The sequence below is a fragment of the Abramis brama genome (assembly GCF_963993115.1).
Source record: "Abramis brama genome assembly, chromosome: 23".
NCBI classification, from domain to species: domain Eukaryota; kingdom Metazoa; phylum Chordata; class Actinopteri; order Cypriniformes; family Leuciscidae; genus Abramis; species Abramis brama.
The window spans coordinates 28,435,571-28,450,436 of record NC_139985.1 but is presented as its reverse complement, the minus strand read 5'-3'; the positions used below and the strand labels follow the sequence as shown (position 1 = coordinate 28,450,436).

Here is a 14,866-nt window from a genome sequence, read left to right as displayed (position 1 = left end):
AGGCTGTTTTCTCTTCTTGAGAGAATGATTGAAAAATATATATATTTTTCTTTATATTCTTGTTTAAATTTTTTTCACTTATTTTTTAAAAGGAAAGAAAAATTCTGTACATTATTTATTTTTATGCAACTTTAAATGTGTAGAAATAACAGAAGAAATAACAGACCGCATTGTACATTGGAATTCAACTAAGCCATGTAATAAATATATATAGGCCTATGCAAGTTTTATTTTATTTTCATATATCATTACATTATTTACGCAAGTTAACACCCAATACTTGAACAGTTTAAAGGGTAATCCGCCAATTCAGGACGCAGCCTCTGAATTGGGACGCAGCAAACCAGCTTAATTTATCTGGCCATGGTCTTGGCTAAGACGAAAATACATGACCCGGCATCGCCAGGGCTGAAACATCCTCACCATGTCCTCCAGTAAAATATAAAAAATAAAAATGACAATAGCCAATTCTGGCTCCATAGCTGTTTACTCAATTATATCAAATTAATTATCAGGATGGCAGCTGTCCTCTCGCACCGTTGCTTGGTGCATGGAGCGGTAATCGGGAACACCTGGTTGCGCAATTAGGAAATCCTACGAAGGCTACATGGTGTGTCCTTCTAAGGACGCATAGGCTGCATCCTTCGAGATCTGCGGCCTTCGAAGGATGCAGCCTTCACATTGGGACACAGCTATTGTCCTACCAGTGTTTCCACAACTACTGTTTTGGTAGGGGAAAACGACCCCCTGAAAGAATGACAAAAAAAATTAAAATAATAATAATAATAAAAAAGGGGGATGCGGGAGCTCCAACTTTAGCTTTATGGCTATGATTTCCGCCATAAAAACGGAATTTACTGTAGGTAGTTTAGTACACTTGAAATAAGTAGCTGCCTGCTGAAAGGGGAATTTTCTCCCAAACTTAAATTTTTTTTTTTTTTTTTAGCAGAGGAAGGTTCTCCTGCAGTTTTGCTGTGTATTTTGCTCTATCCTTTGTGTGTCCTCAAATCCTCAAAATTTATATCACCAGGGCTTGAATTTGAAAGAGCCATTAAAGAAAAAAAGTATTGTAATTTGGTCTTATACTGTATTTCAGCCGTGTAAACATGGAGCTCCAGAGCAGAGGGATTGCATTTTTGCAGACTATATAAAATCCTTATTCAATGCCTTTGGCCTTTAACTGATCTTTCACTCTCTTCAGGTAGCCAGGATCCGGATAGCCATTCCTGTGGACAGAAAAAAATATATTTTACATGAAACTCAAAATAATATGAAATGTTTGATAAGTGGTTTTGCTGGACATGATGGACAATTGAAAGCACACTTTAAATGAACTCATACCTTTCAGGCCCACCGGATGTGTTGGTCTTATGATGAATATCACTCCAGGTGACCATATTCTCTGCACCCGTAGTTCTAGATCTCCCGACAGTAAAGATCAGTTTCTGTTTAAAAGCCCGATCCAGGAGTTTGAGCACTTCTCTTCCTTCACGATTGTCTGGTAAGTACGCTTGACGAGTTGTCCCATAATAACGTTGTCCCGGGTTTGGATGCTTCTCCTAAAAATTATTTTAAAAAGATGTATTACTGTACCATTACATTAAACAAATCAATGTAAAAATAGAAAATGATCTACAAGGAGGTCACAGATTTCTTTTTATTGTGTGTTTGTTTTTCTGCAGTTCGTGTGCTTCTTCAACAGCAGGGGCGTCTAATCCTGCTCCCGGAGGGCCGCTGTCCTGCAGACTGTACCTCAAACCTGCTCTAACACTTGCCTGGAACTTTCTCGTAATCCTGAAGACCTTGATTAACTGGTCCAGGTGTGTTTAATTGTAGGGTTGGAGTTAAACTCTGCAGAACAGTGGCCCTTCAGGAACAGAACAGCCGATAAGCCCATGTGCCCAGGAGTGGTTTATGAGGAGCGCACAGTCTGTAGACCTTTAGCAGAGTGCTTTGATCTAGATTTTTGATCACAGTTCAGTTTTAAATGTTCTTACCGTTTGAACACCACCGGGTATGTCATAGTAGATTTCAATAGTGCTACAATCTGGATATCCAGGAAGACTCATTCTGCTCTTTGTTACTTTCATTTTTCCATTTGGTTGGTTTCCCTCCAATTTCCCATAGACTTCCTTACACACAGGACAGATGGATCCCAGACTCTTCTCTGACGCACTTATACAGAACTGACAGAATTTATGCCCACATTTCAATTTTTTCTTGTCGGTGAAGCTGTCCATACAAAAGAGACACGTCTCCTTTTCAGTATGAGCATCTTTACTTTCATGTCTAGAACTGTCTTTTAATCCTTCATTGAATCTAGTGTCTGTTTCACTTTGTCCTCTAAGATTCAATCCCTCATCCCGTACTGATCCTCCCACTGCTCCTTGTCCATAATCAGGCGTCTGATTCCATTGGATTCCTCTTGCATGAGGAACGTCCTCCGAGTAACCGATCGATTTCTTCTGCTTGTCATCAAACACTCTTTTCTGAAGCATCTTCTCAATTTCAGCAATGGCAGGACCGAGATGTTCTGGCAGTCCAACGAGCCTCCAGCGACTGAACACATCTTCTGCAACAACACAATGATGCTCCTGCTGAAGCTTCTCTACTGCTGATGCCACAAGAGTTGCGTCTGTAGGGTTTTTGAGTTCACAGGTGACAGCGGCTGATGCAAGTTTCTGGTAGAGCTGAGTTAAAGCTCTGATGGCGTGACTTTCAAGATTAATATGTTGAACTCCTTTGGATCGAGCTTGAATCTTAATGGTTAAAATTCTCTGCTGTTTTTCTTCATTAAATGACACTCCGTACTTTGTTTCAAGCTGATATAATTGCTCCTTATAGGAAAGTTTCATCAGATTCCAATGAACCTTGTCCATCTCAAGATGAGTTGGAAGGTCCTTTGTCCTTTGTGTCCATGAAGACCTGCTTTGTGGAGAAAAGTTGTTGTCTTTATTCATTTTACTTGATTTGTCAATGAATTGCCTATCCACTCTTGTTCCTTCTACCTCTCTTTTAATCATGTCTGTAAATTTCTTCGGTCCAAAGAACAGGCAGTTACTGGCAGACTTGGTGAACATCATCTTTGTCTTCTCTGACTGAATGGCATGAAGGGCCTGCTTCACAATCTCTGAATCCATGTGATTATGATTAATGGTAGCATCACTAAAACTATCCACACAGCCCTGAACAAGTTTCTGAAAGTCCTCAGTGGTTTTAGACACAGAATCAGGGCTTGATCTCTGGATATGTTTGATTGAGACTGACACTTCGGCACAAATAGAGACTCCATGCTGTTTCTCAAATTGTTCTAACTCCTTTCTGTAAGCGTGATGCATGTACCAGAACGCATAAAGGGGTACAGTCAGTCCAGTTGGTGTCTCAGGGGTCATTATCGCAGTTTTACTGGTCTCAGCTTTATTTGAAGCTCTATTAGATGCAGACACGTCCTCAACATTATCTGTGTATTCTGATGCTGCAGTCACAGGCATAGAACCGATCACCTAAAAACATATGATGGGATTTGATTATAGGACTTGGAAATATTTTAATTATAACACCAAATTATTGCTACAAATTATAGTGTAATTTAATTATAATCATATATTAGTAATAGTATTATTCTTACTACTACTAATCTACTAAGAGTCTGAACAGAAATAGTTTAATTGCTAGTTACTAACTATTAAGTGTGCAATGTAGTTTTTTGTTTTTTGGCTATGCATGTGGCTTTTTACACTTAGCAATGAAAACTTAAAAAAAAAATGAAATGATTGTACACAAAGTAAATGTGATACCTTTGTTGAAGGCGCTCCGTTGTCCTTTAGCATGGACTTTTGTGGAACAGTCAGAAAATCTGCTTCATCCAGACCAATCCATGCAGTCACTTCCTTAAATGTACCATCCTTATAATCTTTAAACCTCAAAGATATATGTGTGAGCCTTTTTAACACTTCTAGAGCTGCAAAAAAATAAGAGTACATTTAATTTAGAGTCTTAAAAAATAAGAAATAACACTAAGAATTTGACAAAGTAATTTAGATGAATAAAATGCTGTTATGTGGTATAAACCCCAAGTGGAATTTATTTAAAATGTAAAAGTCCACTAAATTATATAAATCAGTTGATGATCAGTAGCAAGTGATTTCACTGGAATGGATACAGCAGAAAACTCAAACAGATCTGTGTGTGAGAGAGGGAACAGTATTGCTGATGCTTTCAATCACTGATGACAACTACAACAGTCACTTAAAAATAATAAAAATAAGTATTCAAGTGGCAGAATGAGCTATAGGAGATGTGTGTGATACAGATTGAGCATCTTATGAATTTGGTTGATTAAGACCGTTGACAGATGATCCCCATGTTTACTGTTTGTATTTTAGTTAATTCAGAAACTAGCATTCATAAGATTTAAGATGAAATGTTATTTAAGTGAATTATATCACCTGTTGATGGTGTTATCTGCACCTCTGCACAGGACGGATCATCCATGAGTTTAAGGCTGACGACATCAGGTTTTCCTTCCGTTTTGAGCAGCCAGCTCTGAAGAGCTTTCTGTAATGTTGCTCTCCATCTCTCTGGAAATGGTTCTCTCCAGTCCACTTTGATCATACATTTAGCAACATCCAGTGGTGCTGAAGGTTGAGGCCATTCATAACCAGCTGTATAAATGTCCTGTTGATGGGAAAATAGTTATGAATGCAGATTCTGAATTTCTATGTGAGAAAATACCCAACTTAGAGCCAACCTGAGTAATGTTTACGTAAAGTTATTTTAGGTAGATGAGCATTAGAACGGAATGTTTTCATATTTTACATTGTTTGTATTATATGAGCAGTTTATTTGTTAGTTGTAATTTGTATTTGTGATTTGACAAATGGCTGCAAAAAGAAAAATCAGACATGATTGTCATGGTATGCAGAGAGAGAGTGACTCCAAAAGGCGAAAAGCAGGTGAAATAGCTCTTTAATAGAAATAAGGCAAAGCCGCTGTGGCCGATCAAACAAAGGAAGTTCACAATAGAAATGTTCAGGTTGAGACCGTGAGAAACTCAAGCGGCAACTGAAGCGGCAGGTCCGGAAGGCTTGTATATAGCGAGACCAGGGAAGCTGGTGAAGCGTCGGACCCTCTGCAACTCTCCACGGCAGGTAACTGGGCAAAGCACAAATCAGGTAACACACAGCAAATAAAGACCAGACAGGACAAGACAAGACTGGACTGGACTAATCTTCTGTAGATAGAACACAATTGTCAGTACATACGTGACGGGCAAAAATAATCCGACAGAGAAGAGAAAGATAGAGCTAGAAATAGAGAGACTAATGACAGGAGATAGAGAGCAGGTGTGAGGATGAAAGAACGAGGAACAGCTGAAGGAGATGAGTGAGTGATAACGGGTGAGTGAGAGAGAACGGAGAAACAGGAACAGAGAGAGGCCAGCAGATGGAGACAGAGAGAGAAAAGAGAAAAGAACCAGGATCATGACAATGATAGTCCATCATCAGCAAAAATGACCTGCTGAGTTATAACAACACCAAACTGGTGTTAAGAGTGTAATTATTAAAACTATGAATTATATTTTTTGAAAAATAATATTTATCTGTAAAATGGTTGTTTGAAAAGTTTCATGATAAGCATTTGAAATTATTTGATACATTATGCTTTGGCATTTAATCATACATAAATAAATATAGAGATTCTGGTTGGATAATGCCCCTCAGAAAATCAAAGGCTCAAGTTTTACTCTTTAGTCAATACCTTTTCTGACAGTGAGTCTGAATTGTGTGTTCGATCCATTGTGAAGTTTAGATGCATCATGTCATTCAAAGTTGTTCCAGAGTCTTGACCTTCAGCTCCTGCCGTATATAAGTCCTAACATTCAGAAAAAAACGCCATCTTAAAACACCTTTTAAAAAATAATTTCAGTAACAAATTTAAAAACTAAACCCTATTTATATATTTGTCAAGGTTCTGCAGCATAAACACGAACAAAGAGAAAGATAATGGTTTTTAATAACAGTATTTAATAATATCCACAGATTAAATCCACATGAAGAACAGCAAGCAAACACAACCATACATGAATGAGACCGGACAAAGGTAAAGTGAAAACACAGGACCTAAATAAGCAGACAATCGAGATGATTAATAACAGTGATGATAAATCAAATTAGAAACCATGCTGAAAAAAATAGTGGTGGGAAATGGTGCAACTGAGTCCAAACATGGTGATATTGTGACATTACACTCCCTCCCGGTAAGGTGTGACCTGACGTCGGCAGATGAATGGAGGAGGCTCTGGTGGAGGATGAGAGTCCAGGAGAGGGATGAAACAGAGGACAGTCCTGGGATGTGCAGATGGTGATTTAATCCAGAGGATGGCCTTTGAGCAGGAATGGCTTGATGGTGTTCCAGGCCACAGCCAGGACGGCTTCCCACGACCGCTTTGCTGGAGGGATGAGCCATGGACGTGAGGGTTTTCACCCCACCCTAGTGAAGGTAATGGAGCCGATGGAGCTGGAGCCTTGGGACACTGATGGCACTGATGTCTGAGACGGAGCCGCAACGACGACCCTCGGAGATGGAAACAGGGTACAGGAGGGCTGAGGTGGAGCTGGAACGACTAAGGGCTAAGGGGCCGATCACACCTAACGCGTTTTTCAGGTTCGAAAACGCGAAGTGCACAGCATTTTACCATCACACAGAACGAGCAGTGCGCTGCGTTTTTTATGTTGCTAGGCAACCACTGAAACAGCTGTCCTGTCAGTCAAGTAAACATCAAATCAGCCTTTTATTAACTTTATTTACTTTCTGTTAACATTGTGGTAGTTACGGTTCGTGAAGTCGTTAAACTCCTGGTAACCCGCGAGAGCACCACAAGTTTATCCTCCATCATCGCACTCTCCTGGCGTTCAAGCAACTGTAGCTTTCATCACTAAAACGGAGGGCCCGCCTCTCACTTCATTCGATTGGACAGTGGAAAAAAACGCGATGACGTCGGGCGCTTTTTCCGCTCGGAGTTGCTTTTTTTTCAACTTCAAAAACGCTCGCTGCCATAGGAAACCAATTGAAAATAGACGCCTCTCACTGCAAAAAACGCGTCAGGTGTGATCGGCCCCTAAGGCGTAGCTTGAGCAAAGGTGGAGCCAAATGGAGCCATAGTGGTGGAGGGCCGGAGAGCAGCGAACAGCCTGCAAGTCCGTGGTGAAATGATGGCGATGTCTGAGCCAGGCGGAGCCGATGGTCCGAGGGAGTTCCAGCTACACCTCAAAAAATTTGGGGCAAAAGTCTGGAGAGGAGGTGGGAGAGGGAGGCTGGGCAGGACCAGTGAGTCCAAAATAGAACAGAGAATCGGGTGGGATTAAAGGGGGAAGGGGAATCAAAATAATAGTTCCTAGTGGTTGCCAGAAAGTCACTCTCAGTGGCGGGAGTGTGGGCGGGGCTCCATTCTCCATCCCTGAACTCCTCACAAACTCCCTCGATGTCGGATGATGATGGTCAGACTCGTAGCAGTGTTTTGCTCAGTCACTGAGTTCCTTTCGTCACTGGCTCCTGCATCGTAGTAGAGGTTGGGTCTCTGTCTGCGGTGGGCTCATGCTGCCGTTCCTCGCCATCCAGAGGTTCCTGGCTGCGCACTGGATTGGGAATGGGACTGGTGTCGTTGTTGGGGTACTATGGTGAAAGGTGATCCTCATCCACAAAGGTGATGCTTGCACCCACTCCACATGTGGCAAAGCTCCCTCAAGATCCCTCCCCAAACAACTGTGCCTTTGTCCATGCATTGAGTCCAACATAGAAGAATGAACACAGGCAGTTGTCCGGGAAGTGTGAAAGATTGGCAAGGTCGATGAATTCTGCTATGTGCCTCGAGGGAGCGACTTCCCTGCTCAAGGCACAATAACAAGAACGAGGGAGAGTCCATGGTGACGAAAATAAAATAAACACAAAAACATTGACACAAAACAAAAACACGCCGCAATCTATATCACTTTATGGCCCAGTCTTCTGTCATCGTTCTGCTGCATGAACACGCACGAAGATGAAGATAAAGGTTTCAAACAGTATTTAATAATTGAACAAGAAGACTGGACAAAGGTGACCTGAAAACACAGGACTTAAATACACAGACAAACGAGGTGATTAACGATAACACAGCTGACAGTGATGACAAAATCTAATTAGAAACCACGATGACAAACTAGTGGCAGGAAATGGTGCAACTGAGACCAAACAGGGTGATATTGTGACATTATTTCAACTCAATATGTCTGGATAAGACGTTTTTGTTAAATTCACCCTGCTAAAATGATACCTCGGGGAAGCAAGAACAAATTTATGTTTATCTGGAGTATTTGACCATCTATAAAGGAGTTTCTGCTACCTGAGAACTGTGAGGAACAACAATCATAAAGTTCATTACCAAGCAGGTGTATTTTAATAAAGAGCCATAGTAAATTGTTTCTAATTGATTGAGTATACCAAAAAATAGTAGATGAGTCACTGACACAAATTATTATGGTAGATTTACGCATATAATGGGAGTATTTACAGGGGATAAAGGGAAGGCGGGGGTTGCCAGAGGACCAGGGCAGAGCCGGTGGGAAGGTGGAGCCCGATGGAACCGCAGCTGAAGGCCCAGAGGTCCGTGCCGCAGGCAGAGCAACATCTGACTAAGGCGGAGCTGGAGGGACAAGGGGACCCGGTGCAGCCGTAAGGACCACGGCCCCAGGTGGAGCCGAGGGAGGGAGGAGGTTGAGCCAAGGTCAACGAGCCGAGGTGGAGTGATGGGCTTGGCAGCTGGAGCTGGAGCCAGGGGATCCCCTTGCCAAGGCAGAGCTGAAGACCAGAAGACCGGAGGCAGATCCATGCAGTAGAGCGGAGTCAACAGAGGGGGAGCGGAGGGACTGAAGGGAACCAGGGGAGGTGGGGCCGAAGGACTGGCTGTTATTGGAAGAAGAGATAGGAGAGGGAGGCTGGGTGGGATCACTGGAGATGTAGGAGACTTGGAGCTGAGCGGGACTAGCGGAGATGCAGGAAACCTGGAGCTGGGCAGGACCAGAGGAGACGCAGAATACTTGGAGACTCAGAGGAATATCATTTTCCATTTACTCATGGCGTTTCCCAGAGTCCATATGCAGCTCACCCTCAGTGGCGGAAGTGTGAGCAGGGCTCCATTTCATGCCCTCGCACTCCGCGAGGATACACACTGGGGTGGACGATGTTGCCGGCTCACGCACCTGGTCAGATTTTCTGTCTGGCTCCAGGGTGAGGATTGTCTCAGGCATTGTCCTTGGCGCTGGCATTGCAGCAAGCTTGGCCTCCGTGTCTGAGGTGGATCCTGCCGTTTCGTCATTGAAGGGCATGGGAGGCGGCTGGCTGGGCTCTGGGTCTGGAGTGGGTGTGGTGATGTCCTCCTCAGCGGGGCAGATGGTAAACGCCTATCCATTGTTCACCAGCACCCACTCACAAATGCGGAGACGTTTCCCAGAGGACCGTTCACGGGCAGGCATGCCTTGATATTGCTCCAGATTGTGGGTGAGGCACAGCAGATATAAAAAGTCCCTTGCGTGGTCCTCAAGGGAGCGATCTGGTAACACTTAACAATAAGGTTCCTTTATTAAACATTAGTAAATGTATTAACTAACATGAACTAACAATGAGCAATACATTTACTACTGTTTTTGTTAATCTTTGTTAATGTTAGTTAATGAAAATAAAGCTGTTCATTGTTTGTTCATGTTAGTTCACAGTGCATTACCTAATGTTAACAAGATTTTAATAAAGTATTAGTAAATGTTGAAATTAACATTAACAAAGATGAACAAATGCTGTATAAGTGCAGTTCATTATTAGTTAATGTTAACTAATGTAGTTAACTAATGAACCTTATTGTAAAGTGTTACCAGCGATCTCAAACGTAGGCAAATCCATAACCCGTAAACCAGGAGAACACTTGGGAGAAAATATAACAAGGCAACATTAACATAAACAATGGAGAACATTGAACTGAGAAAACCAGGGACTTATAAACACAGAGTAATCAAGGGATTAATTATAAACCATGACAACAGATGAATGAACTGGAACTAAGGTAAAATAGAGACAATGAAAACCAAAGTAAACAAGACATACATGTGGCAACTTGTTTGTGGTGGATTTTTTTTTTCCCATCACTGTTTCATCTGTATAAGATCTACATGATCTGATTGTAAAATTGAAATTTTGATGTAATTACTTTATAAGGTTGCAAAACCCTTCTATTGTACACTATCCATAGCTCCAGAAAGAAAAAAGAAAACCAGTATTGCTTGTTAATTGTTCTGCCATACATTGTCTGTATGATCATTGTAGCTTGTGGCTTTAGCGAAATGACCTAGTTTATGACATTTATCTAGACTAGAGTCATGTGCTCATCAGTCAAAGGGCGTATTTACTCTTTACACTGCAGTGTTTGCCTTAAGTCTTAAAAACAGAGCAAATATATTTTATATAAGAGAAAGTGGACTTAAAGGGTTAGTTCACTAACCCTTTAAGAAAGATTTACAGTAAACACTTTACTGTAGTAGAGATGTCAGGAGAAATTGACTATGTTTAGTGTGTATATCACTGTAACATAATTCTATTTTAGTGTACTGTACTTTATCTACAAAGACAGTCTTGAAGTTCCATTAGGAGAACGGTAGCTGTCAAGCGTTTGTGACTAAAAATAGTAACACAAAGCAAACCTACTAGTAATCATTGTTATTCAGCATGAGTAACTCTTCCTGAGCATATTTTGGACATCAGTGGAAGCAAAAGCAGGGCAATCTGACCTTTTGTATAATGCATATATTTATAAATCAGTATTTCTTATTAATTTTATGTTAACACATATTTTCAATATATCTCCAACTTTTAGACCCCAATTTGTGTGTGTGTTTGTATAGTTTTCAAATAAACACGTTTATTCTTTCTCTTTAGCTTTACCAAATAATTTAGTTTTTTCTTTGTTTAAAAAAAACCTCTTGATGAATTCCCTTTGGTTTAGTACGGTGGCCGAGAGAGCTCAACGCGCAGCAACTGAAGAAAACCAGGGGGGTAATCCAGCACCCGGAAAGCGTACCACCCCCGAGGGCCGCCATTGGCTAACAAGCCATCACCTGCTGTTAGCATGCCATTGACTCCCATTCATTTTGGCGTCACTTTGACAGCGAATAACTTTACATCTGAGGTGTTTAAAGACTCTATTTGTCCATTGTTTATTTCTAAAGAAACACGACAATGTATAAAAGGCTCCATTACCTTGTATCTTACGTTATGGCCCTGTAGAAGCAGTTTTTGTAAAAATAGGCTAACGATTGCGTCATAACCACGCGACTCTCTGGAAATTACCGTATAGACAGGAGGAGAAGCTCACAGTCAATCGGGGGGACGTGGAGGCATAAAGTCAGATAAAGTCTAGGGAGAAGCCCATAGAGAATCATGACGTTGCTCCTGCTCCTAGCTCATGGACAGCTCCTACTCACACTCTCCGTCTCTGCAAGATTCGGAAGGGAATGATTCAGATTTCTCTTGGCACAGCTACTAGAAGACTTACAACTGTCAGACAGGTTGCTCACGTCACATCCACGTCGTCAAGCTCAGTTTGAGTCTGCAGTACGCTCAGCCATCAGGAAGTGAGTGCTTCTAATTGGCTTCACTATTCTCCGTTGAAGTCTATGGGGTCGCTGTGTCCATTTCTTTTACTGTCTATGAAGAAAACACATGCAAATAGAAAAAACACCCGCAAATTATAAAAACATCTTCATCAGTTTCACAACACACGTGTGCTCCAAATAACACAACCAAATACAGAATCACGCTGCAAATAACACACAGACCACAACGGAAATGTTTCCAGGGGAACCAAATAAGTGACGAACCCGACTGGGACGTGCTTATTGCTCGTGAGCATCCCTATGCCCTGCTCCCTTCGTAGGGCAGAGCTCTTGTAGTGGGACTGTGGAGTGAGCAGGGCACTCGTGTGGCATTATGTAGCCGTTTGGAACACACTTGATGAAGGGAGCAACGAAAGACAACGTAATTTCCTCATTATTTTCACCTGGGATGTTCCCATGACAACGCAGCACGGCGTCCATCAGCTGCTGTTCTTACGACAGAAATATAATGCTGTTGACATAACTGTTGCAAATAAATATATTATTTTTTACAGAAAAGCTTTTAAAATATGCGTTATATATCTGTGTGTGAGTGTCTCAACTTTAAAACTTTGGACCCTACATTACCTAACATTTCTTATGAAACTTTTCTTAATGAAAATTTAAACATGACATGAAAAACTGATGTATAGATTAATATCTTTCCCTCATGTTCTTTTTCTCTATCTTTTTCATTTATTTATTTTAGTTTTCAGCTCATTGTTCTTTTCTCATTTGTATTCTGATGACATTGAACATATTGTTAATACATTTTGTATATTGTATACAAGTTGTATGTCATAAAAATGTAATCTCTGTATGTTTTGCAACAACAACAACAACAACAAAAAGTTAAAAGAAATAAAATAAAATAAAGTAGACTTTTGAGCTGTAAGCACATCCCAGCCGGTTTCTTTACTTATTTGGTTCCCCTGGAAACATTTCTGTTGTGGTCTGTTATTTTGCAATGCGTTTCTGTATTTGGTTGTGTTGTGAGTATTTGGAGCACACGTGTGTTGTGAAACTGATGAAGATGTTTTCTTAATTTGTGGGTGTTTTTTTCTATTTGCATGTTGTTTTTTCTATTTGCATGTGTTTTTTTCTATTTGCATGTTGTTTTTTCTATTTGCATGTGTTTTTTTCTATTTGCATGTGCTTTCTTCAGTTGCAGCGCGTTGAGCTCTCTCGGCCACCGTAGTTTAGGCTATAACATTGTGAATTGATAAAGGCTGTGTGTGTGTTTTGAAAATGTAAAAATGCAGAATGTTTTGTGTGATGGGTACACACACACACAAAAAATAAATAAAAAAATGCTGGGTTGTTTCAACCCAAATTTGGGTCAAAAATTGACAAACACAACTGTTGGGTTAAGTTTTTAAATAAAATTTTTAACTCAACAGTTGGGTCTGTCCATGTTTGACCCTAATTTTGGTTTAAACAACCCAGCATTTTGTAAAGTGTAGGTTTAGGGGTAGTGTTAGTGTAAGGGGAGAGAATACACAGTTTGTACAGTATAAAAATCATTACGTCTACGGAAAGTCCCCATAAAACATGAAAATGTGTGTAATGAATAAATAAAAACAAAAATGACTCACATATTCGTAAATCTCCATTGGAACAACTGTCTGTTCCAGTGATATATCAGTGCAAGAGAATCTCCAATCAGCAACTGAATGAAAACTTTAGCCTTGAGTAAATAATTATAAAGGTAAGTAAATAAAAAAGGGAAAGAGTTATATTTATTTTACAACAACAAACGAATAAATAAAATTTAAAAAAGCTTCAAAGACTAGCTGGCTGATATTTCTAAAATGTAAGACAATGTAGGAAATATTGAAGTTACTTAGTTAACGCCGAACAGAAAGTTACATTACGATGAACTTCAAACACATGCTCTATAATTAACACTCAAATGTCAACGTTAAATTTTTAACCCCCATTTTTGTCAATATCAATAACAGCACATTTAGTTTCATTTTCGTTTCGTGTCTACAGAGCTGTGAAAAAAACACGTTCAAACATTTCATGTAAACTCGTCTTCACACACACATGTAGTTTTATATTCACTGACAGACTGGCTGTCGATGCTCAAAGTGAAGGTCAATATTGTTATTATTAACAGCGCAGTTCGAGAATATTAGTTCTGGATTACACGTAGGTCACGGCAAAAGTACTGACACAATCATTAAACAATAAGAACAAAATGGTGATTTTAATCTGGCAACTTACCTGTCCTACCGTCTACCGAAAACCGAGAGCTGTGTGAAACTGAGCTGTGAATCTTCAACCTGCATCAACTGGTGTTTGAGCGAAAACGAAAGCAAATGACAAGTTTGGGAAAACGATTGTTCACCCAAAAATGTTGACATCATTTACCCACTCTCATGTGACCATTGACAATCCATAACCATACCTTAAGATCCAAACAGGTCATAAAGGGATCGCAAAACTTTGTAAGACACTTTTGTTTGTCATGGAAATGTAAAACATTTGCGACAGAACCCAAAGCATTGAAATATACTGTATAATTTTTCTCCCATGTCATATTTGTTCTTCTTGGAAAAACTGGCAGAAAAGATGAATTACCTGATCCTGGAGAGCAAAACATGAGATTTCCAAGATGATTCTGATCCAGATTAAACTTTTTGAACAACTGGGCACAGAAGACTTAAAATCTAATTAGTTTGAAAATATAATTTCTTTTGAAAAGGCTCCGTATCTTCGACACAAATCTTGGGCTGGTCCCCCAAGCAGATTTAACTCTAGTTTATTTATATCAGGACAATGTGCAGTTACATTAAAAAGATGGCTGCACCAGAGATTTATAAATTAAGTCTCGTGATTTAAAGTCCCGCTGTGGTGAAAATCAAGAATTTAATGTTGTTTATGTGTCTATGTTGTGTTTTTAATACACTTTAAGACAAACCATGTGTAAATTCATAAGTCGACAGCATTGCTGAGTATTTTCTCCTTAAAACTGCAGTGAACCAAAGACAGTCTCAAAAACACACTTTGAAATCGCTGGTGTTTCTGACGTCACAAACTACCTTGTAACCAATCAGATCAACGTGTGATCGTCAACCAGTGGATCTCTGAGCTGAGTGAGTGAGTGGAGGCGGGGCTCATTTGCATATTCATCGAATCGCGCATACTTAATGAGGCAAGGGTGTCGAGTTACACTCAAGATA

The 14,866-nt window shown here is 40.3% G+C and overlaps 1 protein-coding gene across 1 annotated transcript; it reads right to left on the bottom strand.

Annotated features, from left to right (window-relative positions):
* Positions 1–201: 201 nt before the first annotated feature.
* LOC311074428 (E3 ubiquitin-protein ligase DTX3L-like) lies at positions 202–14,060 on the bottom strand. The gene is made up of 8 exons (XM_084101023.1): positions 13,908–14,060; positions 13,274–13,365; positions 5,761–5,874; positions 4,449–4,677; positions 3,798–3,961; positions 1,998–3,503; positions 1,342–1,559; positions 202–1,226 (listed from the first exon to the last, which is right to left on the bottom strand). The coding sequence occupies exons 2-8, from the start codon at positions 13,289–13,291 to the stop codon at positions 1,157–1,159; spliced, it is 2,319 nt and encodes a 772-aa protein (XP_083957149.1). The 5' UTR covers positions 13,292–13,365; positions 13,908–14,060; the 3' UTR covers positions 202–1,156.
* Between the last annotated feature and the right edge of the window lie 806 nt (positions 14,061–14,866).

Excerpts from the sequence above, each read along its gene's own strand:
- LOC311074428 (XM_084101023.1), bottom strand. Across the intron at positions 3,504-3,797 it reads ACGGAGCGCCTTCAACAAAG|GTGATCGGTTCTATGCCTGT; the intron begins GTATCACATTTA and ends ATATGTTTTTAG. Across the intron at positions 1,560-1,997 it reads TACCCGGTGGTGTTCAAACG|GAGAAGCATCCAAACCCGGG; the intron begins GTAAGAACATTT and ends AATAATTTTTAG.